At 43.3% G+C, this 26,631-nt stretch overlaps 5 protein-coding genes across 6 annotated transcripts; 3 read left to right on the forward strand and 2 right to left on the reverse strand.

The window, feature by feature from the left end:
• Nucleotides 1-7: 7 nt before the first annotated feature.
• Nucleotides 8-1,432, forward strand: LOC105390070 (synaptosomal-associated protein 29). Its single transcript, XM_011561303.3, has one exon. The coding sequence runs from the start codon at nucleotides 192-194 to the stop codon at nucleotides 1,020-1,022; it is 831 nt and encodes a 276-aa protein (XP_011559605.3). The 5' UTR covers nucleotides 8-191; the 3' UTR covers nucleotides 1,023-1,432.
• A 129-nt stretch (nucleotides 1,433-1,561) lies between these two features.
• On the reverse strand, nucleotides 1,562-3,082 carry LOC105390069 (gastrula zinc finger protein XlCGF17.1). Of its 2 annotated transcripts, none has more exons than XM_011561302.3 (2): nucleotides 2,789-3,082; nucleotides 1,562-2,701 (listed from the first exon to the last, which is right to left on the reverse strand). In XM_011561302.3, exons 1-2 carry the CDS (start codon nucleotides 2,954-2,956, stop codon nucleotides 1,598-1,600), a joined length of 1,272 nt encoding a protein of 423 aa, XP_011559604.2. In that variant the 5' UTR covers nucleotides 2,957-3,082; the 3' UTR covers nucleotides 1,562-1,597. The 2 variants fall into 2 exon arrangements, with proteins under 2 accessions (XP_011559604.2, XP_048482286.1); XM_048626329.1 differs by having other exon boundaries at nucleotides 3,015-3,072.
• Nucleotides 3,083-3,173: 91 nt separating this feature from the next.
• On the forward strand, nucleotides 3,174-8,352 carry LOC105390067 (SH3 domain-containing protein Dlish). The gene is made up of 7 exons (XM_048626330.1): nucleotides 3,174-3,379; nucleotides 3,609-3,802; nucleotides 4,467-4,654; nucleotides 5,224-5,390; nucleotides 6,956-7,054; nucleotides 7,293-7,426; nucleotides 8,154-8,352. Exons 1-7 carry the CDS (start codon nucleotides 3,331-3,333, stop codon nucleotides 8,316-8,318), a joined length of 996 nt encoding a protein of 331 aa, XP_048482287.1. The 5' UTR covers nucleotides 3,174-3,330; the 3' UTR covers nucleotides 8,319-8,352.
• A 2,175-nt stretch (nucleotides 8,353-10,527) lies between these two features.
• Nucleotides 10,528-21,284, reverse strand: LOC105390088 (PHD finger protein 12). Its single transcript, XM_048626327.1, has 16 exons — nucleotides 20,943-21,284; nucleotides 20,613-20,797; nucleotides 19,654-19,803; nucleotides 19,067-19,269; nucleotides 18,470-18,621; nucleotides 18,078-18,152; nucleotides 17,506-17,639; nucleotides 16,887-17,005; nucleotides 16,074-16,243; nucleotides 15,163-15,366; nucleotides 14,691-14,822; nucleotides 13,485-13,637; nucleotides 12,203-12,336; nucleotides 11,604-11,751; nucleotides 11,201-11,340; nucleotides 10,528-10,844 (listed from the first exon to the last, which is right to left on the reverse strand). Exons 1-16 carry the CDS (start codon nucleotides 20,988-20,990, stop codon nucleotides 10,646-10,648), a joined length of 2,346 nt encoding a protein of 781 aa, XP_048482284.1. The 5' UTR covers nucleotides 20,991-21,284; the 3' UTR covers nucleotides 10,528-10,645.
• Nucleotides 21,285-21,419: 135 nt separating this feature from the next.
• Nucleotides 21,420-26,515, forward strand: LOC105390065 (histone deacetylase 3). The gene is made up of 7 exons (XM_038118596.2): nucleotides 21,420-21,876; nucleotides 21,967-22,155; nucleotides 22,658-22,932; nucleotides 23,566-23,753; nucleotides 24,508-24,648; nucleotides 25,054-25,172; nucleotides 25,658-26,515. Exons 1-7 carry the CDS (start codon nucleotides 21,636-21,638, stop codon nucleotides 25,816-25,818), a joined length of 1,314 nt encoding a protein of 437 aa, XP_037974524.1. The 5' UTR covers nucleotides 21,420-21,635; the 3' UTR covers nucleotides 25,819-26,515.
• The last annotated feature ends 116 nt before the right edge of the window (nucleotides 26,516-26,631 follow it).

Below are 26,631 nucleotides of genomic sequence, written 5' to 3' on the forward strand. Positions count from 1 at the left end.
AGTATTCTGAACGCATCTGTCACGTCTAATCAATCGAGGGGTGGGAGGAAAAGGGAAATAAATTGCATTTCTCGTGTTACCTTCTCGTTTCTCTTTGTTATCAATCTATAATAGCCTTGTGTGACTCGTCAATTTATTATGTGCAATTATCCCAAACTTTCATAGCACCAGTTCAGTGTAAAGTGATCGAAATGGCAGGGCACAGATACATCAGCAACACAAACAATTTGTTCGAGGACGAAGTAGACGATGACACATTTGTGAATAGTTATCGTCGTAACCAGCCCCCTCCGGCCCAGGCCAGGCCCGCGCCAACGCCCTACGGCGGGCACCTGGCCGACCTCGAGCGCCAGCGCCAGGCCATGCTGGAGCGACAACGAGAAATCGAACAACGCACGCTCGACTCGTCATCGAGGAGCATTGGCCTACTTAGAGACTCCGAGCAAATTGGCATCGCCACGGCCGAGGAGCTCGTCCGCCAGCGCGAACAGCTGCAGAACACTAACCAGCGCCTTGACGAAATCAATACCAATCTCAATTACAGCCAGAAGCACCTGAAAGGGATCAAGTCTGTTTTCTATGGCTTGAAAAACTATCTGTCTGGTAAATCTGAGACTCCGCCTAGAAGCAGTGTGTCTCCGGCATCTGAAGCTATGAAAGGCACAGGTCCGAGTAGCAGTAGATTAAATAACACATTAGATAATCTGGGCAATGTTGCTAGTGGTGTTGATAGGTACGGCTCTCACCCGTCCACACGCCTCCGAGGCTTAGATGACGCTCCAACGGCCACAGCCATGGCATCGGCACCAGTCACTGACAGTCAGCGTGTCAATGAAATGCTGGATGCTAATCTGGATGAAATGGTGCAGGCTATTACTAGATTGAAAGGATTGGGAACAGCATTGACTGAAGAAATTGACCAACAGAATGAACTCATAGAAAATATTCAGGACAAGGCAGAAATTGCAGACATCAAAATTGGAAAGCAGAATAAGCAAATGAACAAGCTCCTCGGCAAATAGGCTTCAACATTTTGTTGTATTGTGTATTGAGCACTTACTGTAAGGGTTTTGATGGTTTAGTTTTAATATTTTGCTGTTCGTATTATTATACATTTGGTTAATTTGCATGCATATTCTATTAAAGTTAGCATAATATTATGTAGCACCCTATTGTTAGAGATAAATCCAGTATGTTTATAATGGGACATTCCTAAGCAATAAATTAAGATAATTGTATAAAACTGATGTTAAGTTATCTACTGGGTAATTCTATGGCTCACTACTACTGTACATAGATAACCACATTTGCTATGTTTTTATAAAGCTATATTGTACGAAATTAATTCATGTGTATGTTGTGCTAATTACCACAACTCATTAGCATCTTATCAATCACTCCATATACTGTGAATATAGTTTGTAAAACTTTATGTCTTTTCTTATTTATTACTTCCTTATTCCTGGCATCAAGGTAGGGAGCAAAACTATACCTATTTGGTACTTGATTGAAGAAATGTACCTACCTATGATATAATAGAATGAAATAAAACAGTAATAGGTAACATTAATCAATTTTAATTTAGTAACTTTTATCTTCATGGAATCTCCAAAAGAACATCATCAAAAAATGTATTATCAACCACAGTTTCAAGTATCATGTCAGTCGAGTCCACATGCACATCATGTAGGCGCAGATGCTTCTGCAATACTCTTTTATTTGCCAACTGCTTCCCACATACATTGCAATGGGTATCCTTTATACTGTGGGTATCTTTATGATCCTTCAGGCCCGACAGAGTTGCAAAGCATTTGAGGCAAACCTCACACTTGTAAGGTCTTGTTGTAGAATGGGTATGAGCAATGTGCACCGTTAAGGAATGCTTTGTACTGAATTTTCTTTCACAGCCTTCATAATTACATGAAAATGGTTTTGGTCTTTCTTGGCCACTATGTACTAACTTGTGCAATTTCAAATATGAAGCCCTTGTATAAGTTTTAGGGCACTCATCACAGGCAAATAGGTTGGTGCCATTGTGAGACTTTAAATGAGCTACAAGAGTAGATTTGGCCGTCAGGCATTTACCACATATAGTGCAGATGAATGGTGTCTTATTACTAGAATGTGCATTACTAAAATGCTCCTTCAGCGACTGTCTTGATTTATAGTTCTTTTTACAGAATCCACATTTGAACTGCCCAACTTCCTTATGGGTCAGTTGATGCTGGCTCAGGCCACCAGATGTAACAAATCCTTTTCCACATTGAGGGCATAAGTAGCGGCGGGTCCCTGCATGCTTCTCCATGTGGTACCGTAAGCCATATAGTCTCGTGAATGACTTTGGACATAATGTGCAGGAATATTTCTTATCACTTTGTTTTCTCATAGGCTGCTCAGTGGATGTTATATCCGAAACTGGAGGTAAAGGTGTCAATTCCTTGCTCTCGGGCAGACTACTTTGAAAATCTAGAACTGGCTGGTTACTAAATAATGGTACATCATATTCATGGTCTTGGTAAACCACGTTGATCATGGCATCAATGTCAGCTTGCTGGAGATTGTTTGGTGAAGACGGCATGTTCAGTAGTTGTGTTAAAGTGACATTAGCTTTGAAGCAATCCAGTTTGAAGCTGTATGCGAGCAGAGCTGTCGACACACACGTCTCGCACATACCTTGTGGCCAGTTTTCTTCATCATTGTTCTGAAAATAGGCAGGTAGGGAATTCATAAGTAAATGAAGACAGAAGAGGGTTAGTAAAAAATAATTTAGGATATATTGGACAGGTACCTGTACAACATTCAAAAATACTAAGATATCGATAAGCTTTATTTTTATATCGTCGTGCTCTACAAGATCCTGGATATTTTTATACATCGTTTGTGATTCTGCAAGGCAAGTTCTACACATGGTCTTCGTTATAGATGATGAGCTTAGTAAGAGACCGCTGAACTCCATCACTTTATTAAATTGAACAAAACATATAAATTACGTATTAATTTTCTCAAAAATCTACATTGTGCTATTGAGATCAAGGAACATAAAAAACGCGAGTGACGATTCGATTCGATTATTTCGATTCTTCTCTTTGATTGACAGATTTGACAGATGCAGTGACATTGACATAGTATATTCTGCGGAATATAGAACACAGAGTAACCTGTTTCGTTTACCATTTAGTTACTCTTTGATTTTATAAAATGAAACTTGTTGAATGCTTGAAGTTGAAGATGTAAAGAAATCTTGTATCGTGTGAAAAGTTTTTTATTGAAGAAGAAACATAAAACAAGATACTTTGAACCAGTAATGCTGTTCTAGAAGTATTCTACAATATGGCATTCCTTTGCCCTGTCAGAATCAGAAGGGGCAAGAAGAAGAAATGTAAGTTTTTTACGTGAGCTTTCATGGGAACTTTTATGTCAATGACCTCCCAGAAAGTTTGTTCGTAAACTGTTACCAAAACTTTACATACTACAATAACTACAGTGGTTATTCTTACCAACTTAATTTAATATCTTAGCTTTGAAACTCACATGGATTTGCAATATTCATAATATCAAACTCAACATTAACATAAATTTGAAATAACCATGACTTTTGTACTTTTCAGCAAGCAGTGGTGATTCAGACAAAGATCTCTCCAGACCGGATTCAGGGTTAAGTCCGGGTATGGGCCGTATCACTGGCTCAGCTAGTATAGAAACTTTAGTTCGAGTTGGTATAGAGAAAGAGCATGGATTGAGTCCAGACTCCAAGATGGTAGTTCTACATGACTTTGCTCCGTGTGTGGATGATGAATTGGAGGTTAGTGCTGCATAGACAATATTATCCTAACATCTATACTCATGGTTAATCATTTATAATCCTTTAAAATATGTTCACAAATGCCTGCCCGTAACAATCTACAACAGGACATGAGCCTCCACCAAGGCTTGAGGGTTATTGTCATAATTTGAAAGCTTGGCAGGTGGATTGTATAATTATATCACAGAACACAAACATTAAACACCCAATACTGATTACAGATATTTACCCTGGCTGGGGATTGAACCCAGGACCTTTGGCGTAGCAGTCAATACCACCACCACTACACCATCTGTATAGTGTGTGATTATTCGGATTATGATTTGTGATTATGTGTCCAATATTATAGAACAGGGCTTGTTTTAGACCATGTTCAATATCTGGCAATGTACACCTACTATATTAGTATTTATTTGCACTAAACATTGTACTAAGGAATATGTGGTTGAAATTGTACTTCTGTATGAAAACAACTTGTATTTATTATAAAGTAAAACCTAAATCCGTTAAATAATATTCCATAAAATTTATGCAATTAATAAGGAATTCATTAATAACATAAATTACAGATGCAAAACAAAACTTTCTATTCATAATAACCATAATATAAATTGAAATCAAAACTCTGATGATATTAAAATGAATTTGTTTCTATAATTTACAGGTGAAAAGAGGCCAAATAGTGAATGTATTGTATAGAGAGAATGACTGGGTGTATGTGATACTCGCAGACTCCCGGAGAGAGGGGTTCATTCCTCACTCATTTTGTGCTCCGTGCGAGCATCATGACTTGAAGAAAAAACTACCAAGAAGTAGATCTCCCACTGACCTAGCTCATAGAGATGTTTCTCAGTAAGTACAAACTATTTTTATAACAAATTGCATGCAATACCACAGTGTTGTAACATCATGTATTTTGAATCCATGTTCAATGCTCTTACTCTGAACAAAAAAATGTAGAAAGGAACCCTGCATACCTACAATACAATGGACACACTCAATGTGTAATTCAGAGACTGATTTCCCGCTTTAAAAAAAAATCTTTCTCATAACTCATACCTTAGTCTGTTATAGTATGTTTTTATTAACGAACAAGTTCTGAGTATATTTCTCGCATGTTTTTGATATTGACAGAGTGAGATGGGTCATTGTTAGGACCAATAGCAACACACTAATAAATTACGATGACCAACAGCAACGCAGTAATACAATTTCAGTACTCATTTGTTCAACAAATTAGATTTTAGATAGATACATAGATAGAGTACTCTTTATTTGTGCACCATGAATAATTAACAATTTTACAATCTTATTGCATATAGAAATCTCTTCCAGACAACCTTTGTATAGACGGCCTAAAAGCTCATCCTCAACCAGATAACCTTTGACTGGACCTTTAACAACTCATCCTCAATCCGCAGGCTATCAGTCTCAGACGGCGCGACCAACGACGGTCATTCGGAGCTGGGCAGCGAGGGCGAGGCGTGTCCCTTCAGCAAGGACCCGTCGGGCCGCTACGTCGTGCTCTACACCTTCACCGCGCGCGACGAGAACGACGTGGACGTGGAGCGCGGCGAGTTTGTCACTGGTGAGGGGGCGCCGTGTGGACTAGTGGCTGGAGATGATGATGATGATGATAGAGCGGTGGTAGCTCAGTCGGAGAGAGCGGTGGTAGCTCAGTCGGGTAAGCGCCTGCTTTTCACGTGAGATGCGGGTTCGAATCACGGCGCTGATATGTACCAATGAGTTCTTTGGAATTTAAGTACTATAGGCTATCGGTAGGGGCGACCAACGACGGTTACTCGGAGCTGATGATGATGAAGATAGTAGAGCGGTGGTAGCTCAGTCGGGTAAGCGCCGGCTTCTCATACCAGAGATGCGGATTCGAAGGATTCTATACTATTCTATCTAGAGCGGTGGTAGCTTAGTAGGGTATATAAGCGCGCGCTTCGCTCACCAGAGATGCGGGTTCGAAACCCGGCGCTGACTTTTATTAAAGTCTCCGTAGAGCGGTGGTTGCTAAGCGCCCGCTTCTCACGCCAGAGATGCGGGTTCGACTCCCGACAATGAGTTCTTCGGAATGTAAGTACTACAGGCTATCAGTAGAGGCGATTAAAGACGGTGACTCGTTCGCTGGGCAGCGAGGGCTCGGCGTGTCCCTTCAGCAAGGACCCGTCGGGCCGCTACGTCGTGCTCTACACCTTCACCGCGCGCGACGAGAACGACGTGGACGTGGAGCGCGGCGAGTTTGTCACTGGTGAGGGGGCGCCGTGTGGACTAGTGGCTGGAGATGATGATGAAGATAGAGCGGTGGTAGCTCAGAAGGGAGAGCGGTGATAGCTCAGTCGGAGAGAGCGGTGGTAGCTCAGTCGGGAGAGCGGTGGTAGCTTAAGAGCGGTGGTAGCTTAAGAGCGTTGTAGCTTAAGAGCGGTGGTAGCTTAAGAGCGTTGTAGCTTAAGAGCGGTGGTAGCTTAAGAGCTGTGGTAGCTTAAGAGCGTTGTAGCTTAAGAGCGTTGGTAGCTCAGATGCGGGCTCGAATCCCGGCGTTGACTTGTACCAATGACTTCTTTGGAATTTAAGTAGTTTGCGTAGTAGTCCTTCTCACGCCAGAGATGCGGGTTCGAATCCCGACAATGAGTCCTTCGGAATGTAAGTACTATAGGCTATCAGTACGGGCGATTAACGTCGGTGACTCGTTCGCTGGGCAGCGAGGGCTCGGCGTGTCCCTTCAGCAAGGACCCGTCGGGCCGCTACGTCGTGCTCTACACCTTCACCGCGCGCGACGAGAACGACGTGGACGTGGAGCGCGGCGAGTTTGTCACTGGTGAGGGGGCGCCGTGTGGACTAGTGGATGGATATAGATAAACGTAAAGTGATAAAATCAGGTCTGAAATCACGTGTAAATCCACAAAATTATACATTACATGAAAAATTGTGTGTGCTTCGCTTCGCCTTAAAAAAATCGTGGGAATGCCGCGATAAAAAGTAGCCTATGTGTTAATCCAGGGTCTCAGCTAAGCCATATGAGGTTTCGTTGAAATCTACATTTCGAGCCCTCTGTGTACAGAGGTCTGATTACAGATCCCAGGACCAGATGATGATGATGTTAATGCCACATTCCTGTTGAAAGACACTTTGTATATATTATTCCAGTGCTGAACCGAGAAGACCCGGACTGGTACTGGATCGTGCGCAGCGACGGCCAGGAGGGGTTCATCCCGTCCGGCTTCGTCTACCCCGCCGTCGTGCAACGTGAGTACAAATATAATAATAAAGAAACAAAGAAAGAAAATTCATTTATATAACTTGAATGTGGAGAAGACACTACAAATATTCGTGATCACGACACGAATATTGTCAACTCTAGTCGATATAGGACATACTCCTATGTTTTTATTAGTTTATAACGTTCTTCGGGCGCACTGAATCAAATCACCTACTATCGACAATATTCTCGATAACTTTCAACCTCATTTCTTCCCTTCCTCAGCATCAACGCAAGACAGCCAGCAGCCGGGCGGGCTGCTCCCGCCGCTGCCGCCGCCGCTGGCCCCGCCCGCCGGCGCGCTGCCCAGCGACGGACGCTACCACGGCACGGAGCTAGTCATGCTCTATGATTATAAGGTAGTCTTTATTGGCCAAATGGCCGCAATGTCTGGCTAGTCGGTCCTACGCCTAACGGCCTATTATACTAAGTGCCAATTTCTCCATTCTCGGTTAGAGCATAACCAGGGAGTAGTGGTTAACTTTTGACACATCTGTCATGAATTTTATATGAAGATGACGTTTAATTTATAAATCAATCCCTGTCGGTTAGATAACCGAAAATGGAGACATTGGCACTAAGACAGCTAGAGCTCGTTCCCACTATGTCGTCTGTCGGGACGTTTTTTTATCGTGTGTCGCAGCGGTAGAAGATTTTATACGAAACTGTTCACAAGCACAAGCTGTGTCACTTGTCAGACACCGATTTACAGTATAACATGCGCATCCTATAAAAAATTGGCCTGACAGACGATATAGTGGTAACGCGGGGTAACTCTTCAGCCGTGTCGGTCATCTACCATTGCATTGGTGAGAGTGATGAAACATGTTGCTGAAAAGCTAGGGTACTTTCACACTGCAAAGCCTGCCACTACCACTGCCGCTGTGCTCAGAAATTGTCAGGGTTATAGAGCATTTTATGCTACTAATATCATAAAGGAAAAAGTTTGTGAGTATTGTGTGAGTATGTTTGTTACTTCTTCACTCATAGGCTACTTTTTGTCGCGGAATTCCCACGGGATAACTTTTAAAGGCGAACCAAAGCTCTTGGCAACAGCTAGTTAATATGTTTTCATCTCCATTCCAGGCGCAAGCGCCCGACGACCTGTCGGTGAAGCGCGGCGAGTGGGTGTACGCGGACCTCACGCAGCAGACGGTGGAGGGCTGGCTGTGGGCTCACGCTCCCAAGTCGCGCCGCTCCGGGTTCATACCCACGGCGTATGCGCGCGCGCCGCACACCACTGAGCTGTGACGTCATACCGCCACTATTGGGGGGCAACTCTAAAACTGCCTGGCGAGGTAAAAATTGACCAGTGAATTTAACGAAATTTCATTGCACTATTATCACCTCGCACACCGCTCCGCTCTGGTGGGCCTTTGATTCGATTAAACACAGTCATTTCAAAAATCAGCCCATGTATTACCTTCTGCCATCTACTATGTCATCTGTTCCCATTTTCGAAAAGAATCATTTATAGGTAGGTAGTTAGACCTCACGCAGCAGACCATCACGGCGTATTATGCGCGCGCGCCGCACACGACCGAGCTGTGACGTCACTGTGGGGCTAGTCTATCACCCTGATTACACCTACCGAGTAGAGTGGCCGAGACAGTATCCTCAGCCGAGCACTCGGAAAATTGGTAACCGTTCATTGGTAAAAAATCCGTCGATGACACTTTCTAGCCACTCTACTCGGAAGGCGTAACAAGGGTATATAATTATGACGAAAAACTATGTCTCAGAGCAGTTTCGCTGCGCGAGCCCTGAATCTATCTCGTTGTATTAAACGTGCCGATTGTACGACAACTCTCGTTCGTTTTTCGTCAGTATAGAGTAACCCTCGTGAGCTGTGACGCAATAAAGTTTCGGAGGGCGTAAGTACAGTAAGTGGTATGTTTAATGCATCGATATAAGTTGCGGCTAGCATAACAGAGCTCGTAAACTTAGAATTTCGGAAAGCTAAAGTGGCGCTCCTGCATACTCTTACGCGACTAAACACAGTGATTTTAAAAATCGGCCCATGTATTACTTATTGTGAGTATGTTAACAATACTAAATAAAGTTTTTGAATGTTGCGAAACAATAGTAATATCAAATTCTCATATTATTAATCTTTTCCAGACTATGTATTTACTGTTATAGATTAGTTAAGATTTTTATGTAAGTAAATCTAGGATAAATTCTATTTGCTCATGTTAATTAGATTGTATTGTAGACGGCTGGTTACGTGGTCTTCCTTAGTTTAAGCTTCTAATTAATTTCGCATACAACTTAAACTACAACTAGCTGTACTATTTCTAGTTCGACCAACACTAAATGAATGTGGATAACAATCTTGGTACTAATGCAGTACATTTACAATTCTGACTTCAAAATCTAATTATTTGTACAAACAGTTAGTAGAATAAGACATAATTAACATATTATTATCTTAATTAGATGTAAAATAAGCCATTATTATATTTTTATTGTATATTAACTTTTATTTACTAATATTCCGTCCAAATTATACTGACTGATTTTGGCACTACGCTTTTTATGAATTTGTATTTAAATATTAGTATTTTTAACTATGAAATAGGTTAAGTTACTGATGTATTTGTATTTCAATAAAAAAAGTACTAAAATATGTTTGGTTTTAATACTTTCAATAGAAATAAGAAATAATTTGCATGAAGACTTTCACAATTATATTCTCTGAAGCGTTAAAAATTACTTTTTTTACCTAAAAGTCTACGGAGCCGTTTCTCACTTACTCTTCACCTTGAACGAGCAATCGAAATGCACACGCCATATTCATAATATTGTTTCTTTTGCGGACGTTGTTGTTACACTCTGTGTTATTCCTTATTACAATAATGGGGAAGGGATGAAATTAAATAATTACTTATTTTATTTTCACAAACTTTAGACTTTACTCAAATTAAAAAGTAACATAATATTCTAAACTGAATACAACGCAATCTAGATAAAAAAAACAGTATGCCCACAACGCACATATTTACTTATGTCTAAAGAATTTGTCAATTTGAATGCAATTTGAAGTCAGGTAAATAGCAACCAGATTGACATACTCATAAAAGGGAAACTTTAAAAACATTATACACATTAAACGTGTTTCAGCTTTAATTCCTCACCCCAAGTTGGTGAGCATTCCATTGATCTCTACAGATTCAAAGGCACATGTAGGATAATAACCAGAGATCGAATGATGAATGGAAGATCCTACGTGGATCCGGACCTTAACTTATAATAAACATACACTCATTGGCAGTAAATAGGTAAGTGCAATTTACTCCGCAGCGTGCATGGTTTAACAAAATAGTATACCTATTATAATATCATGGCAGCGTAAGAGCGCTTATACAGCTTCGCTTGTCTGTGAAACTACTGTCAGTTCCATACTAATATTAAAACTGGGTTAACTTTAATTGTACACAACCTATTTCTACACAATGTAATTATTATGATATTGGAGGAATTGACTGTGCTTTAGTTATGCACAGTACAAGTGCCATACAAAACAAGAATACAATTGATAAGCGATCTTGATTTCTACGGTTGCACTACCCTCTCCATCACAAGCTGGGCTCATCCGGCCACCCCTTCCCCGGGAAGGCAGGACTATCGGTCACACAGAACACAAACTGCACGCAGCCCAGCTGTATAAGCGCGCCGTGAGTGAGCAGCGCGGAGCCCTCCCACGCGGGCGCGGGCGGGGGCGGCGCGGCGCAGCGGCAGGGCGGGGCGGAGGGGGCGGTCACGTCGCCGGTTATACTGGAAGGGGAGGGGTTAGATTAGAGAGATACATTTTTTTTAATTGACTATACACTCCAGAGAGTATTGAGCAGCTAGATCCACTGCTCCATGGATATATAGCCTGCAGTTTATGACCGAGTTGTCGAGAGCTGTAGATCAGTAAAGTTTGTTTTTTAATCTCAGATACTAAATTGACAGATTCTGAACGGTTCATCAACAGTCAATTGACGTATCATTCTATGTGCGGGATAATTGACTGTTGATGAACCGTTCAGAATCGGTCAATCAAGCAAAAGCGGGTGCTTTGCTTTCCCTATTATTTATTGCCATGCTGTACCGTTCTAAATACATAAAGACAGCGACAAAATACATACGTGATTTGTTTGTTGGCGTGTTTGAGCGGCAGCGGCGGCGCCGGCGGGGCGTCCCACTCTCGCAGGTCGCACGCGTACATCACGCCGTTCACGAGGGTGCCCCACTCCGAGTAGTTGATCAGCTCGAAGTGGCCCGTCACCTGAAGGAAGGAAGGTACGGTTAGAAAGTCAAATGCTTTTATTCATCGTAGGTATATATTTTTTCTGATGAACGTATTTTTTATAAACTACTCTGCCAAGAAGTGCTACACCACTCGGTTCTCGGCCAATAAAGGCTACCCGCCTATGGTCGTCGGTCCCGCGGGCAGGACGCTGCGTTTGCCTGTTTGTGGTCTCCACTCGAGAACTTTTTTAACGAAAGTAGAACATTTTGCTTGCATTTTTTCAGCCCATTTTCCTGTACCTCGTCGTAGAAGATGGTGGCGTGGCGCGGCGACACGTAGCGGCACGGGCGGTAGAGCCGCGGCGACAGGTCGCACGCCGCTGTGCCTAGTGTGAGCTTGCTGCGCCGCATCGCCACTGGCTGCCCGAGCGCGTCGCCCAGACCTGACCTGTGGGAGTGATAGGCGGTTGTTTAAATGATCAGTTAGGGTTTTGTAAGCGAAATAAGTACCGGAACTGAGTCATTTCTGTAAAGAAGTTGCTAATGGGGAGAAAAAGTAAAAGCTAATTACATTACAGATGGCGCCTTAGGCAACTGTGCCCGATTCCCCAGTTCTAATTGGTTGGTTCAGTCACCATTTTCGTTCATCATTCCTTCAATGGGATTTGGTTGAATTTTTATATGAATTGAGTAGTAATAATAAGGACTGCGTTCTTGAACCTACTTGGACTGTTTAATCTGTGGTGTTTAGTTATCACACACAACCCATCACGTCCCAACTGCTGAGGCACAGGTTTCCTTCCACGAAAGAAGGATGTGCTTTGAGTGAAAAAAGATAAATATAAAAAACATATTTATCTTGAATCTATTTTGCTACATATCTGTACAATTATACATACTTGGCGGGCGACTCGATGGGGCACAAGGCGGCGCGCACAGCGGCATCACTCAGGTCGTGCGCGGGCGGCGGCGGCGGCGAGCGCGGGGCGGCGGGGGGGGAGCCCCACACGCATGATGCTATGCGCTCGTGGTCCTGCGAGAATTAAAGGGTTAATGGTGGTACGGACTGGACTTGTATGATACAACGATGTAATTTTTTTTATGAAAACGCAAGTTAAGACGAACATTACTTTTTCAGTTTTGTTATAATTAATAAATTAGCCCATTATCCTATTATCTAGGTTCATTTATCATTTCATTTAAGTTTTTATCTATTGACTCATTTGTGTAAAAATATCATCTGTCCGATTTATCCATATAAGGCTGCCTGTCCTGTCCACCAGAGTCCAACGAAATTGCACAAGCTGAGTTTTTGTGCAATTTCATAAGTCGACTTTTTTCTCTCACAACGCTCCGCTAGCCTTCTCTGCTCTGGTGGACGGGCCGCCTTACAGGCTGTGCCTAGGGTCGTATGTCCGTCCATGCATGAGATGTCACCTGTCTAGACAGCAGCTGGCTCGGCAGCGCCACATGCCGGAAGCCATGGCTCCGCTAGCCTTTTCCGCTCTATTGGACGGGCCGCCTTACAGGCTGTGCCTAGGGTCGTATGTCCATGTAAAGTTATAACCTGTCTAGACAGCAGCTGGCTGGGCAGCGCCACATGCCGGTAGCCATGGCTCCGCTAGCTTTCTCTGCTCTGGTGGACAGGCTTTACCTAGTTTGGTGTCATAAGTCCATGCATGAGTTGTCTCATGGACAACCAGCCGCTGGTGTCGAGCCAGCTGCTGTCTAGACAGGTGTCTAGACAGCAGCTGGCTCGGCAGCGCCACATCCCGGAAGCCGTGCCTCCGCTAGCCGTCTCTGCTCTGGTGGTCAGGCAGCCTCTTACATGCTCTACCTAGTTTGGTGTCATAAGTCCATGCATGAGTTGTCACCTGTCTAGACAGCAGCTGGCTGGGCAGCGCCACATGCCGGTAGCCATGGCTCCGCTAGCTTTCTCTGCTCTGGTGGACAGGCTTTACCTAGTTTGGTGTCATAAGTCCATGCATGAGTTGTCTCATGGACAACCAGCCGCTGGTGTCGAGCCAGCTGCTGTCTAGACAGGTGTCTAGACAGCAGCTGGCTCGGCAGCGCCACATCCCGGAAGCCGTGCCTCCGCTAGCCGTCTCTGCTCTGGTGGTCAGGCAGCCTCTTACATGCTCTACCTAGTTTGGTGTCATAAGTCCATGCATGAGTTGTCACCTGTCTAGACAGCAGCTGGCTGGGCAGCGCCACATGGCGGAAGCCGTGCTTCGCGAGGCGCGCGCGGCTGACGCTGGCGCGCACGGCCCGCTCCGCCGCGCCGGACAGGCGCGCCCGCTGCCACGGCCCGGAGAGCAGCTCGCCTGTCGCCACCTGAGGGGAAGGGTTGGTGTCAAGTCATTGTGTAGAGGATTCTTGTGTGACATAAAATAAACATTTAGCTCGCTAGGCAGAGCCATTTTATATTTAATTATTCCACGCGATGGATTTTTGGAAAAGTCAACAGTGGAGCTAGCTAAAGTAATCGTAACTGATCATTGAAGTTAAGCAACACATGGCATGGTAAGCCATTGGATGGGCACGTCAAGCCGTAGGTAGCCGGTTGTTGTTTCAGCAGCATATTCTGATACGCTGTTAATTGTTCTCGAGTGGAGAACACGAACAGGCAAACGCCCTCCTGCCCGCTGGACCGACGACCTTAGACGTGTAGCTAGTAGTGGCTGGATGAGGAAGGCCGAGGACCGAGTGTTGTGGCGCTCCTTGGGAGAGGACTATGTTCAGCAGTGGATTTATTGGCTGATGATGATGATGATGATAGTACATACCTGTTGCAGTCGCTGGCAGGCCAGCAGCAGCACGAGGAGTTCAGAGAGGTTCAGAGTCAACTTGATTGAATTGATTGATGGGTGACCGATTTCTATGGGTTGTCTTTGAGACGCTTCCGTGCTTCGTACGGCACGCTAAGCCGTGGGTCTCGGTGGTTGTTTCGGCAGCATATTCTGATGCGCTGCTAAATGTATTCCAATATTGCAGACAGTGGCATAAAGCTGCCTTAGGCTATTTTTAATAACGTGCAGGATTCATCACGTATGCGGGAATGCCCCGCACGCGGACATACGTATGGCAGAGTACGAAAATGCAGGCGAGACGCGGGAAAACGGCGGCCATCCAGCATGCGTGATGGATCCCGCACGTTGTTAAAAGCAGCTTAAAGGCCTTGGTACTGGAACTATTTCGCTATTACCTATATTCTTTCCCCCTTATTCATAAAAAAGTTACTGAACGGATTAACTATTGAACTGTTCTGTCCCTCTCTGACAGAGAACAATTTGTTCTTTGACAGAGAGTGACAAAACAGTTCAATAGCTAATCCGTCCAGTAACTTTTTTATGAATAAGGGGATTTGTGTATAATGACAGTGCCTACCTGTTGCAGTCGCTGGCAGGCCAGCAGCAGCACGAGGCGGCGGTCGAGGCGCGCCAGCTGCCGCGCCGCCGCGCCCACTAACTCGTCTGTGTCGATGTCCGGGTTGAGGGCTAGTTTGTCGAAGGACTGGTCCTGTGGATGGAGGTTGTTGGGTGAGCACGGGAAACATTCTTTATTTTACACACTGACAGCGACAAAAAATACAGAAAAGTATGGAAAACAACAATAATACAAAAGCAACGGAGGTAATGTTAGAGACATGAAAAAATGTCTAAAATGGGTGCAGTAGTTTTGGAGACATTTTTATGATAATAAACAATGAAATCTCGATATCGGTGGCGATGTCGAAAGGGAAAGTTTGAAGGCATAAAATTTAAATTTCCCATCTTCAGTAGCTTAAATATTTTGTTGAAAAGGTGTCAGAGATACAATAAATCTTATTTTCTAGTGGCAATTGTTTTTAATGTCTCACCCGTCGTCTCTGCCCCTTATCCCCACTGTCCCGGCGCCGCCGCTTCACCGGCGACAGCAGCTCGTCCAGGTCCGTGTCAGAGCTCTCCTCATCATCAGCACGAGGGTGCTCCTCATCATCATGTGGATGCTCGTCGTCAGGCTGGTCATCGGCGCCGCGCTCGATGGCTAGCAGGTCGCGCTCGCCTTCACACTCGGAGACGCCCTGAGGGTGAGGTGAGGGTAAGAGAGGTTATGGTTGACTTGGGTTATTCTATACTATTCTGTGTGGGGGTGTAAGTATAGCACCTGGCTCTCTCAAATGGAACCTTTGTTGACTAGAGTAAAAAAATAATTAAGAGTAAAGAAATGTTCATTAAGACATAAAAAGTTGGTGTACACAAAATGATGTTTACACACAGCCGTGGGCGATAGAAGGCAAGTGAATTAAGGTTCAACGCCAGCACAACTAGCGCCACCACTAACCTACCAATACTCAGTACCTAGAATGTAGAAAGCCTAATGATATTGATGAATAAATCAAACCCCACTAATACCTTACAAAGAAAAGCAACAAGTTTACCTTCAACTTGCCCGTATCCCCCCTCTTCCTCCCCCCATCCCCTCCCTGATAGTGTGGACAGCGTCCCCCCTCGCTCTGGTACTGCGGACACTGTAGGTTGAGGCAGATCACGCGCTTCTCCTCTTCGTACGACTCATCGCGGCTTTTAGCTACTTCAGAAGGGCTAGTACGGGACGCATTTAAGACGTGACTAGAGTTTTGCATCGCGCTCACTCACATCGCGCAGCCTCAAGAGCGAGCGCGACGGAGAACTCTTGTCACGTCTTATTAGCGCCCTGTGCTACAGGGCCAGGATTGGATGTGGAAAGGAGACTAATGGCTTGAAAGACAAAGAAAAGTAAGGCATTTACCTTCAACTTGCCCCTATCCCCACTCTTCCTCCCCCCATCCCCTCCCTTATCGTGCGGACAGCGTCCCCCCTCGCTCTGGTACTGCGGACACTGTAGGTTGAGGCAGATCACGCGCTTCTCCTCTTCGTCTGACGAGTCGTAGGCACCCGCGGCTTGCAGCTGCTTCATGACTGTGGGTGGAAAGGGGGGTTTAGAGAATGTTGTTGATATGGGATGATAGGTTAGGTACGTTAAAAAATCAGCAGACATCTTAAAATATTTAATAGTATTTCGGTCTTAACTCTGTTGCATAATTTTTTATTATATAATGGCTATATTATATTGGCTGCTGCCTGTCTAATGTTTAGGGGGGTCAGACAATATCAAGCAACTTGATCAAATTATACGATGTTTATTTTCATGATAGCCAATGATACGGAGATGATGCTGGCTGCTATCGATAGATAGAGATGGAAAACTCTTGTATCTGCCCTCCGCCGCAGTGGCCAGGATACCAAGAAGAATATGTATATGTATTCTATCAGGGTTCTTTTACATAGAAATAAATAAAGGCACATGCTCACTGACCGTTGTTGCAGCGCACGTATTCTCTCCGGGTCGGCGGCAGCGGCGGCGGGCGGCGGTAGTGGCACTCACTGGCACCTACACACTGGGACTAGACACACACAATAAAGGCGCGTGCCCACTGACCGTTGTTGCAGCGCACGTATTCTCTCCGGGTCGGCGGCAGCGGCGGCGGGCGGCGGTAGTGGCACTCACTGGCACCTACACACTGGGACTAGACACACACAATAAAGGCGCGTGCCCACTGACCGTTGTTGCAGCGCACGTATTCTCTCCGGGTCGGCGGCAGCGGCGGCGGGCGGCGGTAGTGCGCGCGCACCATGCCCGGGACCACCACGCGGCCCGGCGCGCTCACCGGCACCTTCACACTGGGAATAATAGACAATGTTGTGAATAATACAATTTATACTATACAATAATTTACATATTAGAGCGGTGGTAGCTCAGCCGGGTAACCGCCCGCTTCTCACGCCAGATATGCGTGTACCCTAAGTGCACTTTACTCATTCAAACTCGCGACCTATGTATCACGTGAGTAGTAATGTATAGCGAAAAGCGGATCACTCCCTTGCGATTCACCGCTGACTACCCTTTCGGGGATTACAGTCGTTTTGTTTTAAAGATAGATTCATTTTTTTTATTGTATTACTTTAGTCTTTTTTTGAAGGGGTACAAGTATATTTCAGTACGAGAATATAGTTCATTTCTGAAGTTTGTCGTCGATATACTACGAATTTAACGTCGAATTCAAATGGTTCAAATTCAAGGACTCGAGAGCAAGTGCGATAGAAACCTGTAGTGACGACTTGATGTCTGATCTTGCGCCCCGTGTTAGGCCAGCAGAGGGGCGGCTACGTAGCCTACGTACCGGAAGGGCGGGCGTTTGGCGCGCGCGCGGCGCAGGAAGGCCAGCTTGACCTCGTGCTGGTCCAGCGGGCCCGAGAACCGCTCCCACAGCGCCACCCGCTCCGTGGCCGAGATCGAGTTCACTAGCTTCCAGTCCTGGGAATAATACATCAGATTAATAACACAGTATTAAGGTCACGGTACACATAAACTTAACGTAAACGGATCATCACTGCATCGCCTTTCACCCGAGTGATTAGTGTGCGTTGTAGGAGAGAGTTTCATATAAATAATACTGAACTGCTCGAGTTGATACGGTTACTATCCCTTTCCGAGTTGATATGGGTGCTAAGACCTTAATAAACATCACATTAATAGGAGACTTTTTATGTCCCTATCGTGGTGCGGAGTGAGGCGATCATGATCCGAATCCTCTCTTATCATTCGCAATTTATAGATGGCCGCCATTATCACAATAACTACGGGTAATTCTGATGAAATAGGTTCTGATGTTTTTCGTACAAAGTAATAGTGGCATACAAAGAGGCGCCTATTTTGAAAAAAAACATTAGACATGAGACATAATATACTGACGATGTACTGCTCGACGTGGTTGGGGCACATCCAGCGACCCGTGGGCAGCGCCGTCATGGGCGGGTCCAGGCAGTCCTGGAATGAGATATTATACTTTTATAGCTAATGAGGATAATATTTGGAAACTTATTTATTTTAACAATTTATTGATGTCGATATTGAAGGCACAAATTCTAATTTTAGAGCTATCAAAATCTTAAATTCTTCGTTTAAAATTTGACTCTACGAGTTTTTTTGTAAATCACAAAATTTATAGTTTGACCTCGCTAAAATAATTTGTTGTGCCTTCAGAATCGATATAATTTGTACCTATACATAATTATTAGTACCTACAATGAAAGAAGCCACATAACAGTTCTTAACTAAGCAACTTAACGAACAACAACACCAACCTGATGAAACAGCAGCGGACAATAGTCGCACTGCAGCAGCGGCGCGCGGTGGCACGTGGCGCCGCACACGAAGCACGCGCGCGCGGGGAGAGGCACGCAGCCGCCGCCGTCCACGGTGACCACGCCGCTGCCGTTGCCGTTCTTGGGTGGCTCTGGGGAGGTGGTGATTGGTTGAGGAACGGCAGTAGACGCTACATGTGTTTCTTATCAACGTTGACTTGCGCGTTAAATCCACCAATCATAGCGCCGCAGCGCTGTAATTGGTGGATTTATGCCGAATTGTGATATAGTGAAGTGAGGTTTATCTCAATAACGAACCCGTGTAGCGGGAGCAGAAGCAACGCGGAATACCATAATTTTGCAGTTTTTGGAGCATCATGGGAGTACGTTTTCTGGGTTGTGAATTTAAAAATACCCAACATGTAGAGTTCATTATGCTGAACAATGGTATACAACTATACATCCTACCTAGTACCTTACACACCTTTCAATTTTTTTTTCTATCATAGTAACATGATATTCCGTATTTCCCATAAGATTGGAAGCCACCCAAACTCACTTACTACTAGAAAGCCAGTAGGCCACCTATATCCTTACCTTTATCAGTGCCAGGGAAGGGGCAGGGTATCCGCATCTCCCTCGGCAGCTCAAACTGCTTCGGGTTCATGATGCGAGCCGCCTTCACCAGCACCTCCATCGGAGTCAGTTCCCTCTGCTCCTCCGGCTTGGCCTTCTCCTGAGGTTTCTCCTCTTCCACCTCTTCCTTGGCCTTCTTCTTTGCGCTGCTGTTTCTGAGGGACCTTGAGGGCATTGTGGTGGTTAGTTATTGGAGTTTTGGATCGTTCTGGAAAGGTTGCTGACGTGTGGACTACTGTGGTTTGTTATTCCTTTGGCTACTAGGTACATAATACTATGTAAAGTTTAATTGGCTGTGTTTATTGACAGAATTTTGAACTACCAAAGTAGCATTATTAATTTCTGAATGGAACTTACTAAACACCTCTTTTATTCCTGACATTTCAGTAGACATTTTTTATTAGTTTTCCTATACCTTATGTACATTGACTGGTACAAAATTCTTTGAGCATTAAACCCACCTTTTGTACTTATATTATCTTATATTTGTGTGCAATAAAGAGTTAAATAAATCATCTACCAAGATCTACTTATATAGTGCACATTACCTGGTCCTCTTCTCCGAGGTGTCGGAGCGGTCGGAGGGCGAGGGTGCCCGGCTGCCGCGCGAGCTGGCCTGCCGCTCCGCATCCATACCGTGGCAGTGTTTGCACAGCCACTGCCCAGCTGGGATGTCATTCTCATCCAATGGAGGGTCACTGGAACATTTAAATTTATGAGTAAGGCATGCATGTTAGATGATATAGATGTGCAGGTTTTGGCTCTTGTATGGCCTTGTAAGTTTTGAGTGTAAGGGTGAGTGAGTATGCATAATGCGTAATATTGCTATGATTAAGTTATCATCAATAATACTGGTATCCTTAATCAAGGACTGTTACAGTGTTAAATCACTTGCCACTTAGTCCTAGTGCTCTGGCTTCTTTTTGAAGACAGGGTTCCAACTCAGCTATTTTTAAAATAAATGTTATTTATATCTTAGTAAATAGTGTGCTCAAAGCTATAGTAAACGCCCCATGGTTCACAAGAATGGAAGATATCCATGAATACCTAGGTCTTGACACAGTTAAGGAGGAAATCAATAAGAAAACAAAAAGATACAAGGACAGGATTACCCATCATCAAAACAAGCTTGCCCAAATGCTTAGCAATCCACCTAAGACCAGACGCCTGAAGAGGCTGCACACATGGGATCACCTATAAAAAGGGGAAGCAAATAATAAAGGGTGCCTGACAGTGGGAGGGCTACCTTACCAAGCCAAAATCTCTGAACACAACTGCTCATAGTACACGTACTGATCGCATGTTTGCAAAATCATATAAAAAAATATATATATATATCTTAGTAAAATAGCACTAGTAAAGAAGCTAGCTCTTGGAGATCTTCTCACATCTTCTGCATTATAGAAATGCAGAAGTAGAGATAACATCAGTATCATTATCTTTGGCCACAAGTAGCTTGATAAAGTTTGCCCATGCCTGAATGATTCTTCTTATAGTGTGTACTCACTAGCAGCCTAAATGGAAGCTGGCCGGGCAGCGGTCGCAGCAGATCAGGTCACCGCCCTCGCCACACGCATCGCAGGAGTCATGGTTGTGCCCCTTCCCTGGCCTCTTGTAGTACGGGTGCTGTGGCTTCTTACTCTTCTGCCCATTTGCATCCTCATCAGGAGGCTTGATCAACGCCCGAATCAGCTAAAACACATAAAACTACATCAGTGGAGCTTCAATATGCGGTCCAAACTCACGAATTACTGAGTAAATGGCGCCATCTTATATGAAAGCACTTCATGATGGCACTCAACTTTTGACTAACTAGAAATAGGCGGTAATGGCTCACCGGCATCAACCCGCCCGAAGTGTCGAGGTCATATCCAACGCTAGACATTTTGGTTTCAGCTAATAGCTAAAACTAGAAGGTTAATAGGTGATATAAGAAGAAAAATATGATTATTAGACTAACACAAACAATGAACAGTTTTTGCCTTAAAACTTTATGAAAACCATTTTTAGTTTCACTTTTTTAGCTCTTCATTAATGAAGACATGAAGCATTCCAAATTAATATTACAATTTACGCGGAAAACTGTAGGAAAAACTTTAAAATCCCGTTTACCGACAAATTATTTAATTTGGAAAAGAAAAGATGGCTGCCCGCCAAGCGTGCATTTTGACAGCGTCTTTCAGAAATGTACAGGCTAGTTTTGATAATAATCGAGATTTCACTAAACAGTATTCTGAGGAATCATCGATTACAATCCAAAATGCAGCATTTTAGGCTACACTATTCTCGTTTCATTCATTTTCATTCACTCTAAATTAAAAGTAAAAATGTCAAAAGACGGCTAGAAAATACGAGAAATTGTTTGTCTATTCGTGTTTACAGCTAATTTTGCCAAAAGAAATGAAAATAATGGCGCAAATCCAGTTTAAACTATGTTAGGTGACATCCAACTCACCAAACGTTTACTTATTATTGCTTTGGTTCTTGTTGTTATTCTAATTTTGAAGGAATACGTGTTTGTTTATCCGACATGACTCAACAGAGGGTTGCATATTTCTACAACGCCGATGTGGGCAACTTCCACTATGGGCCCGGGCACCCCATGAAGCCGCACCGGCTGTCGGTCACGCACAGCCTGGTGCTGAACTACGGCTTGCACAAGAAGATGCAGATCTACAAGCCTTACCACGCCAGTGCTCATGATATGTGTCGCTTCCACAGTGAAGATTACATAGAGTTCTTACAGAATGTCACCCCTCAGAACATTCAAAGTAAGTTATCTTATCCAGACCTAATCCTTGTGTCTTATATCCATGAGTTTCTATGTGATAAAGTACTAAAATTTTCTTTTTTCTTTTCAGGTTACTCGAAAGATTTGTTGCACTACAACGTAGGTGACGACTGCCCGGTGTTCGAGGGTCTGTTCGACTTCTGCTCCATGTACACGGGCGCGTCGCTGGAGGGCGCCATGAAGCTCAACAACAACGCCTGCGACATCGCCATCAACTGGTCTGGTGGACTGCATCATGCTAAGAAATTTGAGCCTTCAGGTTAGAAGTCATTCATTATCCATACTAATTTCTAATTAATAGTTGAACAGTAAACATAAAGTGGAAAGTTTTATCTGTGTATTGAATAGACTAATGAAAGACTAAGACTTTAGACTTTAACTAACAGAATTATGTGAAACCAGGTCTAAAGCTAGTAGACTAATTTGAAAAATGACCTACCTGCTGATGCAGAAATGCTAGTTAAAAATACCATAGTCAAAGTCAAAGTCAAAGGCATTTATTTGCTGAATATAGGTTACATAGGTGATAATAATTATATTAAAGGTTGCTTAGCTATACTCTACCCGAAAGGGTTTGCAAAATTTAAAATATTAACAATATAATTTTTATACAATTCATGAAATTAGGCTTAAGTAGTAAAAAAATATCAATGCTATCTTACAATAGTAACCATAGTTGGGTCAATAGTGCAATATTACTTTGTGTACAACAACTTTATAACAAAATCCGCATGTTAAACAATGCTTTTAATACATTTCAGGTTTCTGCTACGTGAATGACATTGTCATAGCAATACTGGAGCTGCTGAAGTACAACCCTCGGGTTCTGTACATTGACATAGACGTGCACCACGGAGATGGGGTGCAGGAGGCATTCTACCTCACTGACCGCGTCATGACCGTCAGTTTCCACAAGTATGGAAACTACTTCTTCCCGGGAACCGGAGACATGTACGAGATTGGAGCTGAAAGTGGACGGTATTACTCCGTCAATGTGCCCCTGAAGGAGGGTATTGATGATCAGAGCTATGTTCAGGTTAGTTTCACCAGAAACTTAAAAACCACACAAAAAATTTAATATGATAAGCATCATAATATTACCTATACTGTATTCATTCTTATTTGGCGAAAAAGGTAAACAATCTTTGTGTGTCTTTTTAATTAAAATACTATTAAACAAATAAACTACGGCCAAAATAAATGGTTTAAATATGAAATCAATCATTTTTGCTTGTAAGTATTTCATTTGTCATTATGTTTTATTATATAACTTGGTTTTTAAATTAATTCAAATAAAAAGACACTCCAAGATTGCTTAAAATGTATGACAAGTAAGAAAAAATACATTATACACTTATTCATAAATAAAAAAATATTCCATAACTTGAATCAAATGAAAATATCATGAAATAATACTTGAATACTCTTGTTAGGGTAAAGCATCCGTACGATGTACCTTTGTGCATCGTACGACGCATCGCATTCAGTACCTATTCTTCTTTGTATATAAATTCACACAAGTGGTGTGGTGCACTTAATCTGCATTGCTGACATTTCTCCATGCATTCTTGTAATTTGGTCACTGAACTAGTAACTAGCCAATACATACAATACCGAAACGCTTACCTTGACCTCACATTAACCACAAACCCTACCTCCCACACTCCAGGTGTTCAAACCAGTGATCCAGAGCGTGATGGAGTTCTACCGTCCCACAGCCATAGTGCTGCAGTGCGGCGCGGACTCGCTGGCGGGCGACCGGCTCGGCTGCTTCTCTCTCTCGACGAGAGGCCACGGAGAGTGCGTCAAGTTTGTTAAGAACTTGAACGTGCCGACGCTTGTTGTAGGCGGGGGCGGGTGAGTTTTATAACAATGTTTTAGGTTGACTTGCACCAAAGATTTGAATGAAATTAAATCTATTGCAGTCCTGCTCAGTCAGTGTACTGTCAAAGCAAGTGAGAAATAGATTTTAATTTCTTTTATATGTTTGGTGCAAGTCACCTTTAGTAAATGAAAATTCAACATGTTGCTGTTTAAATTTTTGTGCATTTCAGCTTTATGCGTAATTATTTGATGGTCCGAAAGGTGAATGAAGATTGATCGGGTTGCAGGGCATCGTTATCGACCTAGATAAACTCGTATAATGCATGTCCAAACAAAACACCTTTCAATATTCGCGTTATACACTTATCACTAAACGTGTCGTTTATCTTGGTCGATAAAAGTTCTGGACAGCCTGATCTTTAACTCAAATCTTCCCTTTAATAGTAGACATACCTCAAAACCTCGCTAACTATCTAAAGCTCGGTCGCTTAGCACAGCGAAAAACGGGCAGTGTCCTTTTTATTTATATGTCTCTGTAGCACGCGCACAGTAACAGTGCCCTCACGCTCGCACAGTAACCTTGATGGCCGGGGCGGCAGAGATTGTAATTGGTTGTACGCAAAGGTCAACGGTCGATTTTCTCCGTGCTTGCCGACCGGCCTTTATACAGGGTGTTGCAAAAAGGGTATGCTAAGCCGAAAGAGGCTGACTCAGGGGGTCATCCTGAACAACTTTTGTTCTACGAGTTTTGAAAATTAACGAAATACACGTCACACTCACACTACAGCTACACGCTCCGCAACGTGGCGCGCTGCTGGACGTACGAGACGTCGCTGCTGCTGGACGAGGCGGTCAGCAACGAGCTGCCCTACACCGAGTACCTCGAGCTGTTCGCGCCGGACTTCACACTGCATCCGGATATCAGCCGGTGAGCATCTTCTTACTACTTGTAGTTTGTAGTACTCTTTATAAGGCAAAAAATAGAGAATATTACGAATACTTTTAATCATCTAATAAACATAATATTTGAGAAATATCTCGTGTCCAGAAGTCCAGAGTTCTTTACTTGTACACAAACAAGATAAAGTATGAGAACTTTATCTCTTCTCATAATTTTTTTTTATAAATTTCCATGTTTATGCATTGTTGTCAACTTATCATTGTATCTCTTTTTTCCGCTTTCTTACCACTTGTTACACCTACCGAATAGAGTGGCTAGACAATATCCTCAGCCGAGGATACTGTCTCGGCCACTCTACTCGTTAGATGTTCCTAATCAGAGCCTTAGGGCGAATGCATACCCTCCTTTACCCCCCACCCCTCTTTCCCGCAGGCCCGACAACACGTCCAACGCGAACAGCAAGCAGTACCTGGAGGCGATCAGCAAGCACGTGTACGACAACCTCAAGATGTGCCAGCACTCGCCCGCCGTGCAGATGACTCATGTTCCCGGTACGTTGCCTGGAAGATATCGCTTTTAGCCCCTCCATTTAACAAGTCTGCGTAAGCGTGTGTACGACAACCTCAAGATGTGCCAGCACTCGTCCGCCGTGCAGATGACGCATGTGCCCGGTACGTTGCCTGGAAGACACCGCTTTTAACCCAAGATGGAGGGGTATTCTAAGTTTAACGTGTCTGTGTATGAGTGTGGTAGCGTAGCTGACGGACGTTATTCAGTTTTTTTTAGACCAGTAGTGGTCGAATTTTGCGGCTTTTCAACGTTGGTTAGGTTATAGTTTCAAACGCTTGGAATGTATGTGGTGTTAATTACACACGGTATAAATAAAGCCATAACCCAAGATTGATTGTCCAAGTTGTGTTGTGTTTTATGTTAAACTTGCTGTAGTTAAGCTATGGTATAAAAGGCGTTCCCTCAGGTATTGAGGGATAATTTTTATTTTATTTCAAACCTAACCTTCAAAATGTTCTTCTTTCAGGCGACTTCTTCCCAGAAGAGTACCGGATCAAAGAGGAACCGGACCCAGATGTGCGCATGACTCAGGAGGACCAAGACAAAATGGTGGAACCCAAGAACGAGTTCTTTGACGACGAAAAAGACAATGACAAGGAGCCAGTGACCAAAGTGGAGGAGCCATAGCATACGAGCAACGGGTTGACCGACCCGTTGGCTATTTGACGGCCCCGCGCGACACTGCTTCGTGCTGGTTGAAAGAATGGATTTGAAGTGACAAGTGTAATGTGTGACGTGATGGATTCTGTGAAGTGCTAAGGACATTGGATTGTTACGGTGTGGTGCGTGGACACGAAGGGTTAAAGTGATTAGTTAAGGTTTAGATTATAAATATTATTAGTGCTTTCAGATAATGTGAAAGATAACTTTATTGTAGTGCTGTTTGGTACATTTAATCCCGTCATTCCTTGAGTAGTATTGTCAAAGACAGTAAAATATTATCATCTATTTCTACATTGCATCTTGCTGGAAATAAATTATAATAATACCTACTAATAGGTTGAGCTTATGCTGAAAATTAGTAATTTTTGTCCATTCTACTTTTAGCTAACAATAAAATAAATTTTTTAAACAATGAGTTTCAAGAATACAAATTGAAGTTAGATTTTTGTTGAGAATTAATCTTCATACCTAAATACTGTGTAATTTTTCCTATATAATTTAAAAATGATTATTTTTCTTTATTGTAGAGTGAAGAGTAGTAGAAATTATGTTCATTGAGTAATTTAAATTTATGAATAGGCTTCCTTTTTATACATTATGAATTAAGAATTATACTGTACATACTAGACTTTAAATTTAATATACATAGATTTAAACAAAACGCACATTTTTTATTTGCACAATCATTCCCTAGAATGAAGAATAAGAATAACAGAATAAAAAGTATGTCAGGTTAGCAGGTGCTTATTTGGTTTCAATCCTTTCAATAGAAGTAAG

The sequence above is a fragment of the Plutella xylostella genome, chromosome 16 (genome assembly GCF_932276165.1).
Source record: "Plutella xylostella chromosome 16, ilPluXylo3.1, whole genome shotgun sequence".
NCBI classification, from domain to species: domain Eukaryota; kingdom Metazoa; phylum Arthropoda; class Insecta; order Lepidoptera; family Plutellidae; genus Plutella; species Plutella xylostella.